Source organism: Giraffa tippelskirchi, chromosome 13, assembly GCF_054371585.1.
Source record: "Giraffa tippelskirchi isolate mGirTip1 chromosome 13, T2T-mGirTip1v1.2.pri, whole genome shotgun sequence".
In the NCBI taxonomy this organism is placed as follows: Eukaryota; Metazoa; Chordata; class Mammalia; order Artiodactyla; family Giraffidae; genus Giraffa; species Giraffa tippelskirchi.
Genome location: NC_137287.1, coordinates 67,354,346 through 67,381,866, shown reverse-complemented (window position 1 = coordinate 67,381,866; position 27,521 = coordinate 67,354,346). Strand labels below are relative to the sequence as shown.

The following is a 27,521-nucleotide window of genomic DNA, read 5'->3' as shown; positions in this document are numbered from 1 at the left end:
TTCCAGTTCAATTCTTTCTGAGGGAGGAAAAGATGTGCTAAGCGTCCGAAGAGAACTCGGCCCCTCAAATATCAGATTCACTAAAGGAGATAGAGGGTAGCCCTCTACGACTCGGACGCCAAGACTCCAATTAGAATGAAAATGTCAGGAGAGGAAAAGCAGATTTTCCCGGGTTTAAATAACACGGAAAACATCGCCAGCGGAGCCTGCGGAGAGCGGCCCGGTGGCCATTCAGGAAGAGCCGCTTCGCCACAGCTCTTCTCCCGCAGACAAAGGCTCCTCGTCAGTCCCTCCGAAGCACCAAATTCGGCAGAAGAAAAATAGAGCCGCTGCTTCCCGTCAGGCAGCCAGACAATAGCTGCGACCAGGCCGCGCGTAGCCGGAGGGCACAGCACCGGCATCTTTGTTTCCACCGGGTCCTTCAAATCAGGCCTCTGCGGACTACGTGGAGAGACGGCCGCGGAGGAGGTGAAAGCGACTTGGCACCACTCCTCTCCCTAGTTCCTCTGCAGCGGCGACGCCGCCACAGCCAATTGCACGCTCCCCTCACCGACGACTGAGGTCCTCGGGCCCCGCGGGAAGTAGCGCCGTCCGCGCGGAGGGAAACGGCGCGCAGTGAAACGCCCGGGACCGTGACGCGTCCGCGGAAACGCGGCTCCTCCGCGCCCTTGCGCGCCGCCCGTCCGCGGCCCCGCCCCTACTCGTGGCCAGACCGGACAGCCCTGGAGGCCCGCTGCCCGGGTACGGTAGGATGGGGTACCCTTCATGGCTCCGGCCTCGCGGGCGGCCCAGCAAGGCCTCCGTCCCGCGGCGTTTGTCTGTCCCGCGGCTGTACACGGCCAGACCCACTGTTCCCCTCTCCAGCCGGACAGCAGGTGCCACAGATTGGGCTCCCGACCCGGGCGAGCGTGATAATCTGACTAGCCGGTGTCGGCCCCGCGTCCCTTCCCCAAGCTCCCCAGCCGGGCGCCCCTAGCCTTGGATCACTCTGCTGTAAAGCAGGGTAGTTGTGAGGGTTCCAAACTGGCGAATGCAGGTAAAGTGCCCGACGTTTAGCACACAGAGGAAGTTCTCCAAAACAGCGAAGCGTAAAAATGCACCCAGTTATCAACACGGGCAGCAACGAGGATGGCTCTAAAAAAAAAATGCTTGGTACAGGTGGGGGTAGGAGGTAAACACAAAAGACCTTAGTCTGTCCGATTGCGTTTATCTGAAATTCTACAAGAAGCAAAACTGGTGAGGAAAGCCGTTGCCTGAGGAAGGATGAAAGAGGCGAGAGGATGGGAGGCAGGGAAGCAGGAGGGAACTTTGGGGGAAATGGCACGATTCCACGCCTTGATAGGACTGGATGTTACAGGATGTGTGTAGTTGCCAAAATCCAAGGCTTTGTGGTCTTCAAATGGGTGGATTTTTTTATATTCTTGGGCTTCCCTAGTAGCTCAGCTGGTAAAGAATCCGCCTCCGATGCAGGAGACCCCGGTTCGATTTGGGGGTCGGGAAGATGCCCTGGAAAAGGGATAGGCTACCCACTCCAGTATTCTTGGGCTGCCCTAGTGGCTCAGACGGTAAAGAATCCGATTCCAATTACACCTCAAAAAATCTTGGGAGAGGAAGGGTTAAAGCAGTGGGTAAGCGTAGTGAGAAATATGAGACAGTTTGATGGAAAATAATTATATGTACACAATCTGAGAGCTAACTGTGCGATCTCTGAATTGAGTGGCTCCTCCTCTCCTAAGAATCAGTGAACACCAGCACTAGGAACAGCTCGGGTCCTAGAAGGATGCGCTGTGCCAGACCCAGCTTGTGCACCTCCCGGGTTTGCTCAGTTGCACCCCCTCTTTCATCTTAGCCTCTAGCTCAGTGCAGAGGGGCCCTGGCTCCTCCCACCAGTCCCAGACTCGGGTGAAAAACATAGAGGTTCGGTCTGTTCTTGTCTCTGGCAATTGCCTGGAGGGTCAGGGACACACCCAGAAAAGTGAGGCGTTGGAGCCCCGTGAGACAAACTTACAACAAAGAGGGCAGAGAGCAAGAAATAAATACCTCTCCTTTTTTCTCCATAGGCAGCAGGTCCCTGTGTGGCTGTCTAGAATCTGTCCTTGGGAAATGACTAAACAATCCACCTACACTTTCTCCTCAAGTTGTTTTCAGCTTTAGTGAAGCACTGCTTTTCATTGCCTTTCCCCTCACCCTTGCTGCCCTGGGGTCGTACCTCCTAATAAAATCTTAGCACTTAAACTTGGCCTGAGGCTCTGCTTTCCAGATAATCCTTTAGCATCCTTTGGGCTTTCAGTCTGTACAGTTACTGAAATTTTCACAGCCATAATAGCAAACAACATTAGGATTATTTTTAGCTCTTACGTACTCTTCTGTTAGCCCTGAACTGCTTCTTTACAAGACAATCGGTTGAAACCAATACTAAATACATAAATTTATGTATACTTGCTTCTGTGTTAGTAGAGATTAAAAAATTTTTTTTTCCACTTACTAGTTCCTAGTGGTGTTTTCTCTCAAGTAAATTCCTAGAGCACAGGCACTTGTATGTTTTAAACATTTGGAAGCTTAAAAAACTTGAGATGCAAATAAGTGCAAAAGGAAAAAACCGCTTTTCAATCATGATCATAAAGCTGTCAGTTGGGAAGGGTGGTTTAATTATATGTTTTTCAGTTCATTCATAAAACTATGTTCTATCTTTCCTAAAACCTAATTATTAGGGAAGGATATGTTAAACCCATTTACAGCAATGTCTTCTGGTTCAGAATGCTGTGCAAGACAATTTTTTTCTTTGCACTACTTTAAATATGGAAGACTTGAGTAAGTTTGTATTTTTAATGGTAACAGCCACTGGCTTTGTGGCCTGTTAACTGTAGGTTTGTCAGCCCTTTCTCTTCCCTCCCACTTGGCTTGCTAACCATCTGTAACTTGACCAACAGTAATTTGAGATGAGACTGGCCAGGGTCATATGTTAAATAGGACATTTCCACTTTCTTGACCACAAAATCCTCCCTTTCCTGGCCACTTAAACACTGTTACATAATTCTACAAACATGTGGATCTGATGATGATCTACATATGTTGGCAAAGGTTACACCTGCAAATCTACCTTTCTATCAGCAATTTTTTTTTTTTTTTACTAATGACATTTTTATTGTGTATAATCCGGTGTTTCATAGCATGTAAAAATTATTTTTAAAAACATGTTCTCTCTTATCTGCATCATTGATTTTTGCAGGGAAAACTTTGTCATCCTATCAAATGAACAATTTTTCATCTTTGCCTTTGAAAAATGTTTTATTTAGGGTTAATTTCAATCACAAGCAATCATGAAGCCAGGCTGTGTTCAAAATGTATTTAAATGGATTTTCACATAAAGGAAAAGCATTTTAAAATATCTTGACTTACAGACATGCGATATTAGAGGACATCCCATTAGGCAAATGTGAGACTTTCTCTTTAACTCCTAGCCCTTGATTCTTTCCAAATATATGAAGGCAGATAACATTCTAGCAAATGTATAGGTTTTATAGATCTTGGCCCTCTCAGAATAAGCTTGCTGCAATTGTCACTAAACATTTTTAAAATTCTTTCAAGTTCTATAAAGACACTGAGTCACATTCTTTTAAATGACATCATCAGGAATAGCAAATCTTTCTCTTTTGAGTGTGTATTTAATTTTTAGAAACACCCCACAGTCATTTGAAACCTGACCAAGTTTAGGAACATTGATTAGCAAGAGAACAATGAATGTGAAAGAATAAAAATAAGTGAAGTAATACTTCTTTAAAAATTAAACTCTGAGAAAAGAATTAAGGAAAGATTGAAGCAGAAATTAATGAATGAGAAAACAAGCCACAATTATTGATCAATTCCAAAAGTAAATCTTTGGAAAAAATAGGAAGAAAGTAGAGAAATATCTGCAAATCTAATTAAAAAAAGAAAATATAAATAAAATTATAAAGGGGAAAGGAGACAATAGATACAGAGAAGTTTGAGGGTTTTTTTTTAAAAAGAATTATCTGAAAATGCTATGTATATAGTTAGCTATATTCCAATATATTTTTTTTTCAGGAAAAATATATGTCACCCAAATTTTATCAATAAGTTAGAAAAACTAGATCAAAACCAGAGAAGAAGTCAAAAAAGGCTCATCTTAGAGATTTTATAAGCAAATTCTTACAAATTTTGAAAGACATATAATTTCCTTTCTGAATATATAAATATATTCATAAAATTTTGCTTCATAAAATTCATTTTATGAAGCAAATATAGCTATTAAACCTATCAAAAGGACAAAAAGAATAGTCAAAAATAAAAACTCACATAAATCAAATGCCAGAATTTCCCCCAGAAATATCAGCAAGTTATTTTCCATGAAACAAGTAATTTTTAATAAGGAAGATTTTATCCTAGAAATGCCAGAATATTTTAATAATAGGAAAATATTTGAAATAACAAATCATACATTTAGGCCATATAAGACAAAACCTTATCTCAATAGATGATAAAAATCTAACACCTACACCTCATTAAAACAACTAAATTTTTAAAAATCTCTTAGTAAATATTAAACCAATAGCCAACATCATATCTTTAATAAGATTTTATAAAAATAATGGGGCTTCTCAGGTGGCTCAGTGGTAAAGAACCCACCTGCCAATGCAGGAGACGCAGGTTCAATCCCTGGGTTGGGAAGATCCCCTGAAGAAGGAAATGGCAACCAACTCCAGTATTCTTGCTTGGAATATTTCATGGACAGAGGAACCTGGCAGGCTAGTCCATGGGGTAGCAAAAGAGTCAGGAGCAACTTAGTGACTAAACAACATAAAAATAATAATGGTAATAGTAGGACAGTCACAGTCAAACTGTAAGGAAGAGGAGAAACTATATAGTAATTCCTCAACCTCCCATCATCACTCCTTGTTCTCCTTCTCAAACATAACCTCCATTAACTGTTTCTTACATATCTTTCCAGAAACTTCCCATGCATGTAAAAGCATATGACTAAGACTTCCCTGCCGGTCCAGTGGTTAAGCCTCCAAGCTTTCAATACAGGGGAAGCAAGTTTGATCCCTGGTTAGGGAACTAAGATCCCACATGCTGCACAGGATAGCCAAAAAAAAATTTTTTTTAAGTATGTGACTACTGCCTTTTGAAAAAAAATATTAATAGAATCATACTATACAGATTATTCAGCACTTGATTTTTTCATTGTATACAGTATCTTGGACATCCTCCCATATCAGCAGATAGATGTACAAAAATTTTTCATAGTTTATTATTTGAATATACATGAATTATAGAACAGTTTGCATATATGAATGTGCCATGATTTTTCATTCACCTATTAGGAAATATTTTCTAGTTTTCTGCAATTCTGTACAGTTACATTAGCATCCTTGCGTATCTTTGCCTATTGGTACTGGTGTAGTAGGATTAATGCCTAGCAATGTAATTGCTGGATCCATTTCTGAATAGATATTTCCAAATTAGCATCTAAAAAGTCTGGATTAATTTACAATCTTAAATGTTTGCCAAAATATTGATAATTGTTGAAGCTAGGTAATGGGCAATGAGAGTTCTTTTTACTATTCAATCTTCTTTTGGGTGTATTTTTAAATTTCCATATCCAGTGATATGACAGGAGAGGCATTCTCATTAAAATCAGGTATAAAGATGCTCACGATCAACTCTATCCTTTAAAATTTATGCTGAAATAATTCTGACAAGAAACAGAAATAACAGGTAAAATATTGAAGACAGAAGAAAATTTACCTTTATTTGCAGATGTTTTGCCTGGAAAACTCAAGAGACATGATTAAAAAGCTGTTTAAAATGACTATTAAACACTAGTAATCTTTCCAGATCCAGTAATAACCTGTTGGGAAATATATATTTTTTCAAGATTCTATTAACATATAAATAATATTGGCAACACCTGGAAGGGATTAATGCAAAGAAAGAAGAAAAAAACATGAAAGCAAAAGATGTAAATAGATTGAGAAATCTGATATGCTTCTAGATAAATGTATCTATTTCTTTATTTGTGACTTTAACCAAATTTCAGTAAGATTATTTTTTAATGAAAAAAAAATTGCTGTTTGGAAGAAAAAACAGAATCATAGCCAGAATACTTTTGAAAACAAAGAATAATAATAGGAGATTCATTGTACCAGATGTTAATGTAAATTATAAAGCCAAAGTAATTACAGTGATTTTGAACAACTGAGAAAAGCTTGACAAATAGATGAATGTTTCAGAAAAAGTCCTGAAAGAAAATTTGATATGTCCATAAATGAAGCATCACCAATGAGGAGGACACAGATTATTCAAAACTGGCCTATAATTTAGTCCATTAGATGCTCACTTCATATAATTTACTGAAATACAAAGTGGATTAAAGAGGCAAACATGAAAGAATTAAAAGAAAATATAAATGAGTCCCTTAAATAAGGAATTTTGAGTGGGAAAAAATGCAAAATGATGGAAGATACATAGATGTATCTGCATAAACATTTAGAACATCCATATGTCAAAAATGAGAGGGACATTTTTGGATGAGATGGTTAGATAGTATCACTGACTAAATGGACATGAATTTGAGCAAACTCCGGGAGACAGTGGAGGACAGAGGAGCCTGGTGTGCTGCAGGTCCGTGGGGTCACAAAGAGTCAGGCATGACTTAGTGACTGAACAACAACATGTCAAAAATAACAATAAATAAAAAGTTGAGGAGTAGAAAGATATCTGTCATAAATATAAAATGATAGAGTTAGTATTTGCCGTTTCAAAGAAGAAATCCCAACACCTCTGGGGCAAACACAGCATTCTTATATTATGGGTTATGTCACTTTGAAGAAGAGAGTTCATTTGGAAGAATCATTTGTCCCATTTTTAGAATGCAAGGTTTTGCTTTTGATATGTTCTGATTTGTTTCCACCTTACTTCATGCGTACAAAGTGATGATATTTGGATTACATGATGATATTTTTTTTCCCAGTTTCTTTTTCAAAAGCAAACCCTAGAATATTGTGCTTCCCTGTCTCCTCCTAAGGGGTTCACTTGACTTCTCTCATTGCAAACCCAGGGGTAGACACTCTTACTATCCCCATTTTCCAGGTTAGGAAAGATGTATCTCTGTGGCTTTAAGTACGTAAAGGCAGCAAACAAAAGTATCAACATAAACATGTCTTTAGAGGAGAAGCTATGCCCAGTGAACACAATTTAGAGAGAGGCCTGTTGATCCACAAAGGTGTGTGCTCAGCCAGGATTCTTCATCCTGCCCCATCTTTAGCTCACAGACCACACCCAAGGGATACAGCCCAGCTTTCAGCAGTGCCTGAACGAGGACAGGTCCCAGAGGCCCCACTGAAGGGGGGAGGCTGGGAGGAAGTTCACAGATGTCTGCCCTTGTGCTAACACCTACTGGGGGCTCAAAACAGGGACTGTTTTGAGCATGTACTGACTTCATAAGCATGAACTGTCTCATGTAACCATCAGCAAACAGCCCCAGGACTTACGTACTCTTATGATTTCCATTTTCCACTTAGGAAACTGAGGCACAGAAAAGGTAAGCAGCTTGCTAAAGCTCACACAGCAAAGGAGTGGTTGAAACTGTATCTCAGTCACGCAGGTGGGGCTGGAGCCCAAGCCCCTTGGCCACAAGTAACCATATATAAAGCCCTTGTATCCACAGGAGCACATCTGACCCTCACAACATGGTAAGAAGGTCAGGAAAGATTCCCCTGATAGACTAAGGCAGTGGGAAGCCAGAAATGGGTTACTGGAGTTAAGTCATCCTTTCCTTTTTTTTTTTTTTTTTTTAATGATCTGTAAAAAGCTGACAGCAGAGCATGGATGGACATGTGATAAGGAATGACTGGAGGGGAAACAAGAGTTACAAAGCTTGGATAAGAGAAAGAAGTGCCCTGAACTTTAAATAGCTGAAACACAAGCTGCATGGAGGGGAAGGGAGCTGGGGAACAGGCAAGGGGAGGTTGCCCTGAGTACTGGAAGAATGAAAATTGTTCTAGCTCAGGAACCATCAGGCCTGTAGTGATGCTGGATGATAAACGGTGAAAGAAATCACGCCCACAAGCATTCTCATCATGTTGAACTCGTTTACCTTCCTGAAATACTAGCTCCTGGTCCATGTCACTATTTGTCTAAGAATCCTGTTATTAATTTATATCTCTGTTTATTTACCTGGCCTTTGTTAGTTTAGACAGCAAGGCTAGGAGTTATGTCCAAACAACCAACAAGAAGCTCCAAGCAAAACAGGATTTTCATGTAGTTTTAAAATACAATCATGGTAATAAAATTTATACCGGTACTTTCAGAATTGGCTCTCATAGAACTAAAATTGTATTAATTAACCTCTGAACCTGTTGCTTGTTTTTCAATCACCTTAAAAATTCCCCAGTGTCATGAATACAAGGGAACTTCATGAGAGAAACACCCATGTTCTGATAAACTTACATCTATAAAAATGATCCATGTTAAATGCACTGGAATTCTATTTAAAAGTAGGAAAATAAAGAATTATTTTGCCGTATGACTGTTGCCCACTCATTTATCTGATTTTGTTCAAGTCTCAAATGATAGGTATCAGAAAATATATATTCTATACTCATTTCAAGGAGAAGGCAATGGCACCCCACTCCAGTACTCTTGCCTGGAAAATCCCACAGACAGAGGAGCCTGGTAGGCGGCAGACCATGGGGTCGCTAAGAGTCGGAAACGACTGAGCGACTTCACTTTTACTTTTCACTTTCATGCATTGGAGAAGGAAATGGCAACCTACTCCAGTGTTCTTGCCTGGAGAATCCCAGGGATGGGGGAGCCTGGTGGGCTGCCGTCTGTGGGGTCGCACAGAGTCGGACACAACTGAAGTGATTTAGCAGCAGCAGCAGCAGCAGCATACTCATTTCAAAATTTTTCTAAAATCAATGTACATCATCAATTGCAAAAAGAATTCCTTTACTTCTGTAAATTACAGCATTGACCTCAAGTTGTATGTAGTGTTATATCAGTATTGTAAGATTTATCATAAGAATATTGCCTAAGTATAAACATTTTCATCAATAAAGTTCTATCTAAATCCTCTCTCAAAAGTGAGTAAATTTCATGTAGTAAGTCCTTCCTAGCTTCCCTTTTCTGCTCCAAACCCACATTCTTTCCCTCTATAATTCTTGGCCATCAAAATCCTTCAGTGACCTGGAGCCACCAAACAGGTTTCCAGGATTTGATCTCAAATAGTTTACAAAAAAATGGGGGGATTGTTCAGACTGAAATATTTGGCTATGCCTCAGGGGAAAAAAACAAAAAGCACTCTTAATCCACAGTTTTGACAACACTGTTCTGATTTTTTTTTTTTTTCTGGTGCTGGCATGAATGAAATATAGGATGATTCATCCAATGAGAATTTGAATGCTGGTAGAAAACTGGACATAAATTCCAGGTGAGTTGAAGGAGAAAGAGATCGGGGACTTGTGGGGAAAACACAAGCTGAGAATGAAAGCAGAGATTCTATGAATACAGGAAAACAAACATAGCCAGGTTTGAACTCTAATATTTAAAGCCTGCTAAAGTCCAGTGACAGGTGACACCAGGATGGGAGAAGAGCCGAGGGTAAGAAGTTTCTAGGATGACTGTTAAATAGATGTAGCTCACTGATGAGTGTGCCCATGTGGGATTTTAATTACTCAGACATCTGTTTAGTGAAGTGTATACTAAATAGTGATCAAATACAGAGATAAAATTATGTGGGGAGGAGAGTGGAGATGACATTCATGACTCATAAAGGAGAGCTATCGGCCAGGAGAAAATCAATCCCGGCTTTACATCTCACCAACAGAGAAGCAATTATTTTAGATGTGGAGCTAGTTAGCATCCTAGGTCATGAATTTAATTAAATAACCTTCAGAAAACAGATCAAACCACTGTATTTAACTGTCAGTAAGACATGCTGCAAATTAATGGTCCAAATTCCTCCTCTTCTCTCCTTACAGTTGTCAGTGACAAAACAAGGTAAAAGAAACTAATAGTTGATGTAACAACATGGATGGACTTGGAGGGAATTATGCTACATGAACTAAGTCAGACAAAGACAAATACTGCATGATCTCACATGTATGTGGAATATAAAAAATACAGAAATGAATATAATAAAACAGAAACAGACACAGATACAGTGGTTACCAGTAGGAAGAGGGAAAGGGGGAAGGGCAAGTTAGGGATAGGGAATTAAGAGGCATAAATTACTATGTATAAAAGGATACATTAAACAGCACAGGGAATACAGCCAATATTTTACAGTAACTTTAAATGGAGTATAATCTATAGAATTATTGAATCACTGTGTTGTACATCTGAAGCTATTATAACATTGCAAATCAACTATACAATTAAAAAAATAATTAAACTAAAAGCCAGTTTTATCCTAAAAAAAAGTCCAAAGTGCCTTAATCAATGGGTAAATGCAATAGTTACAATTAAGACTGTCATTGATGCTTTTAATCTCTGAAATATGCTATGCTATGCTAAGTCGCTTCAGTCGTGTCCGACTCTGTGCGACCCCATAGACGGCAGCTCACCAGGCTCCGCCGTCCCTAGGATTCTCCAGGCAAGAATACTGGAGTGGGTTGCCATTGCCTTCTCCAGTGCATGAAAGGGAAAAGTGAAAGTGAAGTCGCTCAGTCGTGTCCGACTCTTAGCGACCCCATGGACTGTAGCCTAACAGGTTCCTCCATCCATGGGATTTTCCAGGCAAGAGTACTGGAGTGGGGTGCCATTGCCTTCTCCAGTGCATGAAAGGGAAAAGTGAAAGTGAAGTCGCTCAGTCGTGTCCGACTCTTAGCGACCCCATGGACTGTAGCCTAACAGGTTCCTCCATCCATGGGATTTTCCAGGCAAGAGTACTGGAGTGGGGTGCCATTGCCTTCTCCGATCTCTGAAATAGAAGAGCTACAAATCTGTTTTTTCTACACAGTGAATTTTGTTAGCAAAATAAGCCACAGTATACACAAACCTTTGAACTGCAAGGAGATCCAACCAGTCCATTCTAAAGGAGATCAGTCCTGGGTGTTCATTGGAAGCATTGGTGTTGAAGCTGAAACTCCAATACTTTGGCCACCTGATGCAAAGAGTTGACTCACTAGAAAAGACCCTGATGCTGGGGAGGATTGGGGGCAGGAGGAGAAGGGGACGACAGAGGATGAGATGGCTGGATGGCATCATTGACTTGATAGACATGAGTTTGGGTAAACTCCGGGAGTTGGTGATGGACAGGGAGGCCTGGCGTGCTGCGATTCATGGGGTCTCAAAGAGTCAGACACGACTGAGCGACTGAACGACTGAACTGACTGAACTTAATCAAAGTTAGATGACTGGAAAACACAACAAATCTTTCATATTTTCAAGGTCAGTTTCTAAATTTGACATCTTAGACTGGAGTTGGCCTTATCCAGGAATTTAAGGTCAGGGTTTATGAATTTAAGGAAAGGGTTGGAGATCTGAAAACACAACAGAAAAATCCTTCATTCTTTCAAGGTTAGTTTCTAAACTTGACATCTTGAATTGGAGATGGCCTTACCCATGAATTTAAGGTCAGGGTTTATGTTAAGCAGGACCTCAAATCAAGTTTAGAAACAAGCAAATCTTTAATCCTGTATTTAAGAGGATTGTTTGAGAGGAAAGGTTAGAAAAACAGATCAACCTCCTGTTGTAAATATGAGGTTGTCATTTGTTTTTACATATTGCATGAAATATGCCTGTTTGGTGTTCAGTGTCTTCTATCTATTTTACTCACTGTGTCTGGGCAAATGTGTTTATATTAGAAAACTCCACGAGGGCAGGAAATTTAGCTTTTCTTTATCATAAATCATCTGGTATAAACTCCACTTATCTCAAAGTATGGGGCCTGGCGTGCCCAATTGCTGGCCAAAAAGTGTACTCATTGACTGTCAGATTGTCCATAAATCACATATTGGTTTGTACAGAATGGAATAGTTGACAAAATTGTTTTATGCATCAATGCAAGCTATTGTCATAAGCATCTTATGAGTCAGCTGAACAAGTATTATCAGTCTTACTAATTGACAGACATGCTGCTGCTGCTGCTGCTGCTAAGTCGCTTCAGTCATGTCCGACTCTGTGTGACCCCATAGACGGCAGCCCCCCCAGGCTCCTCCATCTCTGGGATTCTCCAGGCAAGAATACTGGAGTGGGTTGCCATTTCCTTCTCCAACGCACGCATGCATGCTAAGTCGCTTCAGTCGTGTCCGACTCTGGGCGACCCTATGGACAGCAGCCCACCAGGCTCCTCTGTCCACAGGATTCTCTAGGCAAGAATACTGGAGTGGGTTGCCATTTCCTTCTCCATGACAGACATGACTAGAACCCAAATGTTAATCTCCTTTCAGGCATCACTGATATGTATGCACCTATTTGTGCAACAGGTGACTGAATGAATAAAGCTCAATCAATAGTAAGATTCAACTACTCTGTTCCTGAAGTCCTAAAAATAAATTGCTGTTCATCTAAGTTAAATGAGATATCCTAATGATAGTCGAATTTCAAATAAACTTCAGGGGCCAAGGAGGGGAAATAGTAAGACAGAGTTTGCTCAGGCCAGAGGGTTGGAATTGACAAAATTCAAACCAGGGGTGAAAATAACAAAGAATAGAGGACAAATGCTATTTTTCCTCTAGTATAAGTAGAAAAAAAATTTTTTAATCTCTTAATAGACTTTTCAAAGAATAAAGAAAGCTTCATTTTGCTTTAAGCCAAGAAATATTTCATAGCATACATTTTCCAAATTGCATATGATTACCTTGAAGCACCCATTCAAACTCAATTAAATGTTTTATTTTCCTTAGTTTAAAACTATTTGGTAAGTATGAAATGATGTAAGAAGTGAAAATTTTCAAACATAAAATATAATTGCAAGAAATACATAATGAGAAATTCACCATCCCCATAACATTTGCTAGACTGATACAAGGCAAAAAGAAATGGGATTATCTTGGGTTTGATGAAATTTTAAAAGATACAACAAAGCTACATATTATTAGAAAATGATGACGGAGATTAATCTAGAAAATATAAAAAAATAAATGGATAGGTTTCTTTTGAGAGGGGAAAAAAAAAAAGAGTCCAATTAGGAAACCTGAAGGCTAACCTAATTGGAAACTATGTCCAAGGGGCTCTCTGGTTATCATTTACTTCCTCTTCAGGCCTCCAGAGTAGATCACTGTCAGGAATGTCCCTTTAAATTAAAAAAAAAAAAAAAAAAAAGACACACAAGACTCCTGAATCCAATCTTATATTCCCCAAGGTTAGAAACACCACATAGGAAAAATAAAAAGGACAATACTAATGCTTTTTTTTTATTTAAAATTTTATCACAACTCCCTCTTATTTTCCTTTCAGCTCCATTTGTGAAAATGCATGTAAAGTCTGAGTTGAATGGTATCTTTTTCAAAATTTTCCTTAAATCCCTGAAAATCTGACTTTTGAAACTTGGGAATGTGAAGCTAGTACAAGGGAACACTGAGGAACCATTTTACTTACTTGCTTCAATAGCAGGCCTAGACTAAGAAGAAACCTTTCAGTGAAAATGAGAGGGATGTCTGCAATAATATAATGCTTAATATTGACTTCTATCCTGTTCAGCCCCAGGAAAGGTAAGGAAAAGTTTAGGGAAGAGTAAGATGAGAGGTAGAAAACTTAGGAGGAAGAGGAAACTTCCTAAATTCTTAGGAAAACCTGCCAGATTACCCACAGAGTTCATGTGTTCAGATAATGCATTTGTGTAACCAGCACCAGCATCTTTCAAATGCCTTGCACTTTGTCATCTGTGTCCTCTTGCAACTACTTCCCTTGGATATCCTTAGACTTCCCAAGGCCAGTCTCCTTGCCTGTGCCCATGAGGAACTGGCAAATTAATTAAGAGTTTCTAAACACTATCTTTCATCTATATCTAGTTAGAAGTGTGTGCATGTGTGGTCTTTAATGGAACAATAACAAATTTGTGAAGACCCTTTATTGTCTTTTTTAAATTTGCTTTTCCATCAGATCCTATGCAAAGGATCATGACCAGTTCCTCATACATTCAAACCACTAGTTTTTTAAAGTGTTACGTAAATTTAGAAAATATTATCCAAAAGTATTTCACATTGACTAAATTAGTATGTATTTAGTTCAAATATTTAGAAAGAGCTTTAACAAATATCATTCACAAATACTCTGCTGTCAATTCGAGCATAAAAATGTAACTTTGCTCAGTTAGTAAGTGGTTGATAGCTGTCCACTCTCTGCAGAAGTGTTTCTGAATATCCAGGGGAATAATACCTGAAAAAGAAAATTTTCTATTAGATTTTTGTGAAAAGATTTGGCACAGTAAGCACAAAAGATTCAATGTAAGATATTTATCTGAAATAATTCTTTGAATGAAATCTCTAATACACCAACCAATTATACCGCAGGAATGCTTTGCGTATGAGATTAGAAACGATCAAGGAAGAGAACACCACCTTACAAGACTGTACCAGAAACACAGCAAAACATTTAAGGAGTATCAATGAAATGGCAAAGAAAGGGTATTTTCAAAGTAGCCAAAGTATTGGAGCTTCAGCATCAGTTCTTCCAATGAATATTCAGATTGATTTCCTTATGGCTGACTGGTTTCATCTCCTTGCAGTCCAAGGGACTCTCAAGAGTCTTCTCCAACACCACAGTTCAAAAGCATCAATTCTTCAGCACTCAGTTTTCTTTATGATCCAACTCTCACATCCATACATGACTACTGGAAAAACCATAGCTTTGACTAGATGGACTTTTGTCAGCAAAGTGATGCTTTTTAATATGCTGTCTAGGTTGGTCATAGCTTTTCTTCCAAGGAGCAAACGCCTTTTAATTTCATGGCTGCAGTCACCATCTGCAGTGATTTTGGAGCCCAAGAAAATAAAGTCTGTCACTGTTTCCATTGTCTCCCCATCTATTTGCGATGAAGTGATGGGACCGGATGCCATGTTCTTCATAGTTTGAATGTTGAGTTTTAAGCCAGCTTTCACTCTCCTCTTTCGCTTTCATCAAGAGGCTCTTTAGTTCCTCTTTGCTTTCTGCCATAAGGGTGGTGTCATCTGCATGTCTGAGGTTATTGATATTTCTCTCAGCAGTCTTGATTACAGCTTGTGCTTCATCTAGCCCAGCATTTCGCATGATGTACTTTGCATATAAGTTAATAAGCAGGGTGACAGTGTACAGCCTTGATGTACTCCTTTCCCAATTTGGAATCAGTCCGTTGTTCTATGTACAGCTCTAACTGTTGCTTCTTGACCTGCATACAGATTTCTCAGGAGGCACATGGATCACAGAATTGTCTAACTCAATGAAACTATGAGCCATGCCATGTAGGGTCACCCAAGACAGACAGGTCATGGTGGAGAGTTCTGACAAAACGTGGCCTACTAGAGAAGGGAATGGCAAAGCACTTCATTATTCTTGTCCTGAGAACCCCATGAACAGTATGAGAAGGCAAAAAGATATGACACTGAAAAAGATGAACTCCCCAGGTCAGTAGGTACCCAATATGCTACTGGAAGAGTCGTGAAATGACTCCAGAAAGAAGAAGAGACGGAGCCAAAGTGAAAACAACGTCCAGTTGTGGATGTGACTGATGGTGGAAGTAAAGTTCAATGCTGTAAGGAACAATACTGCATAGGAACTGGAAAGTTAGGTCCATGAATCAAGGTAAATTGGAAGTGGTCAAACAGGAGATGGCTGTTTTAGGAAACAGTGAACTAAAATGGACCAGAATGGGTGAATTTAATTCAGATGACCCTTATGTCTACTACTGCGGGCAAGAAACCCTTAGATGAAATGGAGTAGCCCTCATAGTCAACAAAAGAGTCCAAAATGCATTACTTGGGTGCAATCTCCAAAATGACAGAATGATCTCTGTTCCTTTCCAAGGCAAACCATTCAATATCACAGTAATCCAAGTGTATGCTCCAACCACTAATGCCAAGAAGCTGAAGTTGAATATTTCCATGATGACCTACAAGAACTTCTAGAACTAACACCAAAAAAGATGTCCTTTTCATCATAGGAAACTGGAATACAAAAGTAGTAGGTCAAGAAATACTTAGAGTAACAGGAAAGTTTGGCCTTGGAGTACAAAATGAAGCAGGGCAAAGGCTAATAGAGTTTTGCCAAGAGAACACACTGATCATACGATACACCCTCTTTCAACAGCACAAGAGATGACTCTACCCATGACTAACACCAGATGGTCAATACCAAAATCAGATTGATTATATTCTTTGCAGCCAAAGATGAAGAAGCTCAATACAGTCAGCAAAAACAAGACCAGGAGCTGACTATGGCTCAGATCATAAACTCCTTATTGCCAAATTCAGACTTAAATTAAAGAAAGTAGGGAAAACCACTAGACCATTCAGTTATGACCTAAATCAAATCCCTTATGACTATACAGAAGAAGTGACAAATAGATTCAAGGGATTAGATCTGATAGACAGAGTGCCTGAAGAACCATGTACAGAGGTTTGTGACACTGTACAGGAGGCGGTGATCAAAAGCATCCCCAAGAAAAAGAAATGCAAAAAGGCAAAATGGTTGTCTGAGGAGGGCTTACAAATAGCTGAGAAAAGAAGAGAAGTGAAAAGCAAAGGAGAAAAGGAAAGATATACCCATTTGAATGCAGAGTTCCAAAGAATAGCAAGGAGAGACATGAGCCTTCTAAGCAATCAATGCAAAGAAATAGAGGGAAACAACAGAATGGGAAAGACTAGAGATCTCTTCAAAAAAAACTAGAGATACCAAGGGAACTTTTCATGCAAAGATGGGCACAATAAAGGACAGAAATGGTATGGACCTAACAGAAGCAGAAGATAATTAAGAAGAGGTGGCAAGAATACACAGAAGAACTGTACAAAAAAGATCTTAATGACCCAGATAACCATAATGGTGTGATCACTCACCTGGAGCCAGACATCCTGGAATGTGAAGTCAAGTGAGGGCCTTAGGAAGCATCACTACGAACAAAGCTAGTGGAGGTGATAGAATTCCAGTTGAGCTATTTCATATCCTAAAAGATGATGCTGTGAAAGTGCTGCACTCAATATGCCAGCAAATTTGGAAAACTCAGCAGTGGCCACAGGACTGGAAAAGGTCAGTTTTCATTCCAATCCCAAAGAAAGGCAATGCCAAAGAATGTTCAAACTACCGCACAATTGCACTCATCTCACAAGCTAGTAAAGTAATGCTCAAAATTCTCCAAGCTAGCCTTCAACGGTACATGAACTGTGAACTTCCAGATGTTCAAGCTGGATTTAGAAAAGGCAAACGGACCAGAGATCAAATTGCCAACATCCATTGGATCATTGAAAAATAGAATTCCAGAAAAACATCTACTTCTGCTTTATTGACTATGCCAAAGTCTTTGACTGTGTGGATCACAACAATAAATATATGATACAATAAATGGATCAAAAAAACTAGCAAGTGTAATTTAAAATTTTCTAAAACACTTGGAATAATTAAACCTCCTAAGGTGTTTTCTCCAGATAAAACCTAACATTCAAGACTTACTTTACTCTTTGTTAATTATCTTTATCTCTCCTCAGGTGCTTGACTTAAAAGTTCATAATTTATGTTACATTAATTTCTTCCACAATTTGTCAAGTTACTGTGGGTAAAAGAGCTATGTTTTCTCAATAGTGTGCTTATAAGCAGTCACAGATAAACATGTACATACATGCATACATAAAGAGCTACATTAAGGAATATTTCTCCACCAAAGTCTTGTGTGAGTGCTCAGTCGTTCAGTTGTGTCCAACTCTTTGCAACCCCATGGACTGTAGCCTGCCAGGCTCCTCTGTCCATGGGATTATCTCAGCAAGAATATGGGAGTGGGTTGCCATTTCCTTCTCTATGGGATCTTCCCAACCCAGGAATTGAACCCACATCTCTTGTGTTTCCTGCATTGGCAGGCAGATTCTTTACCACTGAGCTACTTGGGAAGTCCCAAAAGGCCTCCTACCCTTCAGAAAAATTGCCCCTAAACAGTGAGACTCTTCAAAGTATTCCTATACCAAGGAAGTTACAGCTGTTTCTCTATGAGTTAGTCACAAATTTTAAAGCAAGCCTTACCTTCTTAGGTCTTATAAATGCATTAGACACAAGGTAAATAGTTTTTATAGAAATGGTAAAGAGTGGATTCAGAAAAACCAAAACTTTAAAAATCATGCTGTTTCACATGGTAGCCACTAGCTACAGGTGGCTCTCGAGCCCTAGAAATATGACTGAGGAACTGACTTTTATATTAAATTTTAATTAAAAATATTAATAACTGATATTCAACTCAGTTATTGGAAAAAATTTAAGTGTGTTTGGAACAACTTGCATATCTACTTTTTCAACTGTAAACTTTATATAATCTAAATACAGATCATGTATTTCCAATGAAATTTAATATCTAAATTGAGATGTACTGGAAGTGACAAAATGCCCACCAGATTTCCAGAACTTAGTATAAAAAATGTCAAATAGCTCATTAGTAATTTTTATATTGATTAATAAATGCTGGAGTTTGTGTGGAGAAAATGGAATACTCCTACACTGTTGGTGGGAATGTAATTGGTACAGTCACTATGGAAAACTGTTCCTTAAAAAACTAAAAATAGAACTACCTTACAACCTAGCAATCCCACTCCTGGGCATATACCCCGAGAATACCATAATTCAAAAGACACATGCATCCTAGTGTTCACTGCAGCACTATTTACAATATCCAGGACATGGAAGCAACCTAGATGTCCATCAACAGATGAATGGATGAAGAAGATGTGGTACACATAAGTAATGGAATATTACTCAGCCATAAAAAGGAATGAAATTGGTTCATCTGTCATCATGTGGATGAACCTAGAGTCTGTCATATGGAGTAAAGTAAGTCAGAGAGAGAAAAACAAATATTAACACATATATATGGAATCTAGAAAAATGGTACTGATGAACCTATTTGCAGGGCAAGAATGGAGATGCAGACATAGAGAACAGACTTGTGGACACTGTGGGAGAAGACAAGGGTGGGATGAATCGAGAGAGTAGCACTGACTACCGTATACACACTACTGTATGTAAAACAGATAGCCAGTGGGAAGCTGCTGTACAGATCAGGGAGCTCAACTCGGTGCTTTGTGATGACCTAGGGGGGGTGAGAGGGAGGCTTAAGAGGGAGGGGCTATGTGTATACATATAGCTGATTCACTTTGTTGTATAGCAGAAACTAACACAATATTGTAAAGCAATTATACACCAATTTTAAAAATAAATTAAAAAATTAATCTTGAAAATAGCTTCCTGCTACATTACTATGAAGAATCTGCATTTCATAAATATAATTTTTTTCAGATACAGATAGTAACTTTCTTTTTGCCATTCAACATCTCTTTCTATTCTTTTATTGATGTAGTTGATTTACAATGTTGTGCTATACAGCAAAGTGACTCAGTTATACACATACAGACATTCTTCTTTTTATATTCTTTTCCATTATGGTTTATCAAAGGATATTGAATATACTTCCCTGTGCTATACAGTAGGACCTTGTTGTTTAAACATCCTATATATAATAGTTTATGTCTGCTAATTCCACCTCCCAGTCTTTCCTCACTCTTGGCAACCCAAGTCTGTACTCTATGTATGTGAGTCTATTCCTGTTTTATAGATAGGTTCATTTGTGACATATTTTAGATTCCACATATAAGTGATATCATATAGTATTTGTCTTTCTGATTTATCTCACTTATTATGATAACCTCTAGTTGCATCCATGTTGCTGAAAACAGCAATATTTCATTCTTTTTTATGGCTGAGCAGAAAAACATCTACTTCTGCTTTATTGGCTATGCCAAAGCCTTTGACTGTGTGGATCACAACAAACCATGGAAAATTCTTAAACAGATGGGAATACCAGACCACCTTACTTGCCTCCTGAGAAATCTGTATGCAGGTCAAGAAGCAACAGTTAGAACCAGACATAGAACAACGGACTGGTTCCAAATTGGGAAAGGAGTACGTCAAGGCTGTATATTGTCAACTTGCTTATTTAACTTATATGCAGAGAACATCATGTGAAATGCCAGGTTGGGTGAAGCACAAGCTGGAATCAAGACTGCCAGGAGAAATATCAACAACCTCAGATATGCAGATGACACCACCCTTATGGCAGAAAGCAAAGAGGAACTAAAGAGCCTCTTGATGAAAGTGAAAGAGGAGAGTGAAAAAGCTGGCTTAAAACTCAACATTCAAAAAATGAAGATCATGGCATCTGGTCCCATCACTTCATCGCAAATAGATGGGGAGACAATGGAAACAGTGACAGACTTTATTTTCTTGGGCTTCAAAATCACTGCAGATGGTGACTGCAGCCATGAAATTAAAAGGCGTTTGCTCCTTGGAAGAGAAGCTATGACCAACCTAGACAGCATATTGAAAAGCAGAGACATTCCTTTGCCAGCAAAGGTCCATCTAGTCAAAGCTATGGTTTTTCCACTAGTCATGTATGGATGTGAGAATTGGACCATAAAGAAAACTGAGTGCTGAAGAATTGATGCTTTTCAACTGTGGTGTTGGAGAAGACTCTTGAGAGTCCCTTGGACTGCAAGGAGATAAAACCAGTCAATCCTAAGGAAATCAACCCTGAATATTCATTGGAAGCACTGATGTTGAAGCTGAAACTCAATACTTTGGCCACCTGATGCAAAGAATTGACTCACTGGAAAAGACCCCGATGCTGGGAAAGATTGAAGGAAGGAGGAGAAGGGGATAACAGAGGATGGTTGGATGGCATCACCAACTTGACAGACATGAGTTTGAGCAAGCTCCAGAAATTGGTGATGGACAGGGAAGCCTGGCATCCTGCAGTCCATGGGGTTACAAAGAGTAGGACATGACTGAACGACTGATCTGAACTGAATTGAGTATTCCATCAACATCTCCTTTCTATCTGTAATAGTAGTAATTTATAATTTGTAATAATAGTCTCATTGATATAAATGTGAGCTTAAGGCAGAGAAACAATATATAGGGAACTATGAAAATCAAACACTTTCTATTAACAGTTGATAATTTACTTTGAACTCTGTATTTGGGTACTCTTTAGTAAAGCACATATTAAATTAGTACAGAAATGTCTCAATGACATTTCAGTTTCATTTGGAAAAGTATGTGTCAGTCAGAACATCATTTAATTTGAAGGATAAAAGAGATTGAGGGAGAAGCAGAAGTATATTTTGGATTTCTGTGCTATTTCAAAGTCCACATTTTTGCATAGTGGATATAAAAATCCCAATTTGAGAATAGAAAAACAGAATAACATTGACCTTCCCAAAATCCATTTTTCCTACCTTACTATTTCTTCTGGGTAACAGTTGTTAATGCTGTTGATATATTCTTGAAGGAGAGATCCAGGTTCTGCTTTTATCTCTTGCACCTTTTTAAGTCCACCACTTGTTACAAAAAGTCGTCGAGCTTTGCTATCATGTGGCAGCACCTTGAAAAGTGAAGCACATAAAAGTGTCAGCTTTTCTTTTCCAAGCTGGATTTTTACTCTTGAAAAGCAATAATATATAAGGAAATGAAAAAGAGAATTTATGTCTAATATACCTGGAACATAATGAGCCTAAATTTGTAAATGATTGCAAGAAAAATGCAGCCTTTTTGGAAATGTATCAATTTGGTATGCTGTGGAGATGGAATAAAGGCAATGAACAGAAGCAAAGGTAACAGAGGTCCAATCGTACAGGTATGATATAAAACAGTGGCTGTCCTTCGCTTACAGCCATTCAAGGTCTCTCCAAAGTTAAAGGCAAGCTCCTTAACAAGGCACAGAGGGTCTTCTGTGACTCAGGTCCTAAATACCTCTCCGAAGTCCTTCCATAACAACCTCTATGCTAAATTTTGTTTCAATAACCTCAGAGGGTGCGTCTGAACCATTTTTTGCTTTGCTTATACTGTTTCCTCTTCTTCGAAATCCCTTCTGCCCTCCACACACTTCTCCCATTTCTTGGGGGTAACTTCCTTTAAGAAACTTTCTCTGGGACACCCCTACTCTCTTTCCCAGGCTGAGCTGGGTACATTTCTTCTCTCAAAGCATTCTGTTAGACCCCTTTCAGTGCACTTGCCACATAACAGTTTAACTATTAGGGACTTCCCTGGTGGTCCAGGGGTTATTCAGACTCCGCACTTCACTGCAGAGGGCACAGGTTCCATCCCTGATCAGGAAACTAAGATCCCACAGGCTATTAAAAAATAAAAATTTTTAAAGTTTATCATGAAGTCTAGCACACTGAAGTGTTTTCTGATTGTTTCATCCAGTCCCCCAGCTCAATTATAAGGTTCCTTGAAAAAGAACTTGGTCTTACTATTTTTCATCTATCCCTTAACGCTTAACATGTAGGCATTTAACAAAACTAAAACTACAAAGGGATCTTGCTATTAGAGTGATAATACACATCAACTGGACAATAAAAGATGACACCAAGAGTTCATGTTTCTAAAAAACAGAAATGCCTATAGGCTTTAAATATTTTGTTTGGCCTGGAGAGTTTTTATTACCTCCTATCTTTTAAATTAATATCTTTTTATCTTCTGCCTTGCTTTCCTCTCTCTTTTCTAGTGCTCTGGATCCTTACATTAAGAAAGGGTAAAATTCTACCTGAAGCAAATATTCTTAAAGGCACATTTATAAGAGTATGTGGTATGCGGTATTGTGTTTATCTTAGCTAACTTCCACAAATCCCACTGACTTACTTTAAAAGTGACTTATTTTGAACTCAGTTCAGGCTAGTGTTTGTTTTCACAGCAAGTTCAATAAAACTAGAATATCTCACTCCTGGTAGCCTAAAAGATTAGAGTACAAAATGAAACTTTCAGAAATAATGTAAGCTACTCACAAGAGATGATGATTGTGATCCACTCGTCCCCTTACACCTTCCTCCCTCTTAGCTGATAAGATTAGCTGGTTGCTTTCTTACTTAGCATCCAGAAAACAAAGGTTTATTATTTTCTTTTTATTTCTTTTTTTTTAAATATATTTATTTGACTGTGCTGGGTCTTAGTTGCAACACGTGGGATCTTTGATGCGTCATACAGGATCTAATTCCCCAACCACGGATTAAACCTGGGCCCCCTGCTCTGGGAGCACAGAGTCTTAGCCACTGGACCACCAGGGAAGTCCCCTTATTATTTTCTTAGAAGGAAGAAGACAGAGCACAGGTGTTTGATACACAGAGCTGTATCCTGAGGGGGCTTCAGCAATGTAAAACCTTCTACCATCCAGTGACTATGGTGCTTAAGGAGCAGCAAGATGTTAGAGATCACAGAAATGAGTCAAAGACAGTATGATCTTTCAGAGGAATACCTAAAACTAGACCTATTCAGCTGTAGGGCCTAGCTTAAACATTTTAACAACATACAGTTTTTGTTTATTATTTGTAGAAATATAGTACACAACAGTAGTACCTCCTTTATATAGCCTTATAACTAACGCTTCAAGTGAATTTGGTCCCTATTCATTTTTATTAATTTTTTAAAATCAGCCTTAAGCACTTTTATGTTTTATTTTTCAAAAACAACTTTTTGGGGTTTTGTGGGGTTTTTTTTTGAGTGCCTGGGATTAGGCTAAACTCTATACATATAACAACTCATTAATCTTTAAAATGACCCTATAAAATAGGTTCTCTTATTAGCCCCAGTCTATGGGTAATTATACTAAGGTTTAGAGAGGTCAAGAAGTCGTTAAAGATATTGCTGCTAGTAGAAACCCAGGCAACCCAGCTCCAGAGCCTGAGCTCACAGCCACACTGAGATAATAATTTCAAAGATCCTATTTTCTTAAATCCAACCTGAACACAACCTGACCACTTCTTGATGAATTAGGGTCCCCCTCCTGGCCATCCATGGCTGTGGGAACACACACACTCTCTCTCGGCCTCAGCTGTCAGTAGTCAGTCCCTCTAGCTGAGCCCCTTCCAGCAGCATGACCTTTCCGCCTTACTATCTTGAGTCTGCAGTGAGCTAAGAAACATGACAGCCGTGCTGGTTAAAGAGTGGTTACCAAATAAGCCAATACATTCCAAATGATTGTCTGGAAGCACCTCTGGTAACTGCATGGATTTTGCAAAAAATACTGTGGGGATCTTTGCAGTTGTTCCCAGCTGAGTGAGACTAACAGACACCAGGAAAACTACCAAAGGGTTATGAGGTTTTCACATGTTGACTCTTTTACTCTCCAAGAACATAAAAAAGACAGTACAGAGGCTGTGAAGAAGCATGACAAAGAAGAAAGTGTGACTTATTTATGTGTGAATTTTATTAACTTATGTGAATTTTATTAACCTATATTACCCTCCCTGTCAATATGATCAGTAAAATCAAATAGTAAAACCCTGCCCCATCTTACAGAAGAAAACACTGACCCAACAGAAAAATGCAAATTAATACCTCGTTTTAATTCTCTTTCCCCACTTCCAGGCTAAGAGAGCGTGTCTTACCTTACTGAACTGTCCAACCACGTGCTTCAGAATATTGGGAGGGGCATCATACAAAAATGGTTCAAGAGCTGGTAAATAGGTGCATTTTTGTAAGATATTCTTTATGGCTTTTTTACTCTGTTGAAATACAAAGCAAAATATACCAAAGTAAGTAATCAATGAAAGCTTGACAAAAAGTCACGTCTTGTGTTCTGGAGTTTGAAAATGAAATGAAGAGCTTTATGATGAACTTAACAGCTGTTGGTGACAAAGTCTACTAATGTGCTAGTGAGACCGCATTCACTGTACCAGACAGCCTTACCCCAATCCTAACAGTTCCAAGTTGGTGACAGACTCAAGTTATTAATCAAGAACTTTAATGACAGTAAGAACCCACTGAGCTTTACTATCCTTCATCAAGAAATATACTTGATTTTTGACTATAAACTTCTGTATCAGGATGTACATCATTAATAATAATCAGTTGTATTATCCAGCATGAAACAAATATTAGTATATTAGTTAAGATTTTGTTTACTTGTCAATATCTGGGCTTAAGATTATTTAACAACACTATTGAGATATAATTTACATACCATAAATTCACTCATTTTAAGTGCACGGTTCAATGGATTTTTAGTAAATTTACAGAGTTGTGTAACCATTACAACAATCTAATTTTAGAACATTTTCATCATCCCAAAAAATCCCATGCCCATTTATAGTTATCCCATATTCCCTCCTCCACTTATCCCTACCAACCCCAGACAATTACTAATATACTTCCTGTCTCTATAAATTTTACTTTTCTGGACCATCCATATAAATGAAATCATAATATGTTAACTTTTGGTTCTGGCCTCATTTGCTAACTGTAATGTTTCTGAGGTTCATCCATGTTACAGCACATATCAGTGCTTCACTCCTTTCATTGTCAAATAGTATTCCATTACAGGGATTTATCACATTTTGTTTATCCATTCACCAGTTGATGGACATTTGGGTTAATTCCACTGTGGGATAATATGAGTAATGCTGCTATGAAGATTCACATGCAAATTTTTTCACTTGGGAAAATACTGAAGAGTAGAGTTATTGAGTGATAATGGTAAATTTATGTTTAATATTTTGAGAAACTACCAAACTATTTTTCAACATGACTGCAACATTTTACATTTTCACCAGTAGTGTAGGAAGGTTCAGTTCTCCATAGGATGATCAACACCTGTTATTTTCTGTCTTATTAATTATAGCCATTCTTGTGGGTGTGAAGTAATATCTCACTATGGTTTTGATTTGTGTTTCTCTACTGACTAATGATGTTGAACATCTTTCCATGTGCTGATTGGTCATTTGTCAGTGAAATGTCTATTCATTTTTGCCCATTGTTTAGTGAGGTTATGTATCTTCTTATTATTGAGTTGTAAGAACTCTTTATATATTTTGAATACAAGTCCTTGCTTGAATATATGATTTGCGAGTAATTTTTCAGTCTGTGGCTTGTCTTTTCATTTTTTCAGTAATGTCTTCTGAGGCATACAAGTTTTTCATTTTGATGAAATCCAATTCATCAGTGTTTTCTTTTATTACTTGTGCTTTAAGTGTCATTGCTAAGAAATCCATGCCTATTCCAAGGCTAAAGAGACTTACTCCTATGTTTTCTTCTAAGAGTTTTATAATCTTAATTCTTACATTTAGATCTATCAGTATTATCCATTTTTAGTTAATTCTAGTGTATGGTATGAGATAAGGATCCAAATTAATATTTTTGTCTGAAGATATAATAATTGTCCTAGTACCATTTGCTGAAAAGACTATCTTTTAACATTAAATTGCCTTGACACCTTGGTGAAACATCAGTTGACAATAAAAGGGTCCATTTCAGATTTTTTATTCTATTACTACATTGATATATATATATAGTCTTTCTGTAAGCATCTTGCTTGTGTAGCTTTATAGTAAGTTTTGAAATTGGGCAGTGTAAGTCTTTCTTTTTTGAGATTGTTTTGGCAAGTTCAAGTCCTTTGCATTTCTATATGAATCTCAGGATCAGCTTCTCAAGTCTTTTGAGGAAAAAAGACAACTGGGATTTTGACAGGGATTGTATTAAAAATATAGATCATTTTTAACAATATTGAATTGCCATTTTAACAATATCAAACTTTCTGATCTGTGAACATGGAATGTCTCTTCATTTATTCAGATCTTCTTTAATTTTTTTCAGCAATATTTTATAGTTTTCAGTGTACAAGTCTTATACTTCTTTTGTTAAATTTATTCCTAAGTATTTTATTCTTTTGATGCTATTATAAATGAAACTATTTTCTTAATTTCATATTTGAGTTACTCGCTACTAGAATATGGAATTACATATTCATCTTCTACCCAGTGATTTTGTTGAACTCTTACTAGTTCTAGTATTTGTGAATGTGTTTGTGTGTATTCCTTAGGATTTTCTACATACAAGATCATGTTATATGTTGGGTTTATAATGTATAAGCCTTTAGAAAATATGACTTGTATTTGGTGACTTATGGCTATGAGTGAAATAAAATTGTTCCTATAATTTTATTCTGTGAATTGTACAGAAATTACATGGGGTCAACAAATCCTTTTCTTTACCTAGGTCAGAAAATCAAGTAATGTGTTACTTTGAAATAATGAATAAGAGATTATGAATTTTTCTAAATGTCACACCATTTAGTAGTTAGTGTTTATCTTTAGACATATATAATATTACATGATGATGTTAGGGAAGGAATCATGGACTATCCATGTAGGGCAACTTGGGTTTGAGCCTGGTTTTCCTATAAACTAGCGTATCATCTACAATTCTACGTTCATTATTTTTTCTGTCATTTCTAAAAACTGACTCTAGCCACACTGATCAAAGCTCTTGTAGAAACCACAATAAGTGATTAGCAATACTACCCTTTTTTCCTATTAACAACACACATAAGAATAGTA

At 38.2% G+C, this 27,521-nt stretch overlaps 1 protein-coding gene and 1 long non-coding RNA gene across 22 annotated transcripts in view; one reads left to right on the top strand and one right to left on the bottom strand.

Moving 5' to 3' along the window:
- The window catches only part of SPAG6 (sperm associated antigen 6), a 152,080-nt gene that overhangs the window by 76,525 nt on the left and 48,034 nt on the right, over nucleotides 1–27,521 (bottom strand). For 20 of the 21 annotated variants that reach the window (XM_081556751.1, XM_081556772.1, XM_081556770.1 and 17 more), the window contains 3 exons: nucleotides 24,576–24,692; nucleotides 21,429–21,574; nucleotides 14,024–14,346 (listed from right to left, as the gene is read on the bottom strand). In XM_081556751.1, the coding sequence (XP_081412877.1) occupies nucleotides 14,277–14,346; nucleotides 21,429–21,574; nucleotides 24,576–24,692 (333 nt within the window). In that variant the 3' untranslated portion in view covers nucleotides 14,024–14,276. Of the gene's footprint in view, nucleotides 1–14,023; nucleotides 14,347–20,217; nucleotides 21,575–24,575; nucleotides 24,693–27,521 lie in introns of those variants that run through there. The other variant, XR_014073076.1, reaches the window with a different exon arrangement.
- LOC145532197 (uncharacterized) lies at nucleotides 256–27,123 on the top strand. Its single transcript, XR_014073081.1, has 3 exons — nucleotides 256–741; nucleotides 9,399–9,454; nucleotides 24,556–27,123. It is a non-coding gene; the product is annotated as an uncharacterized LOC145532197 (long non-coding RNA).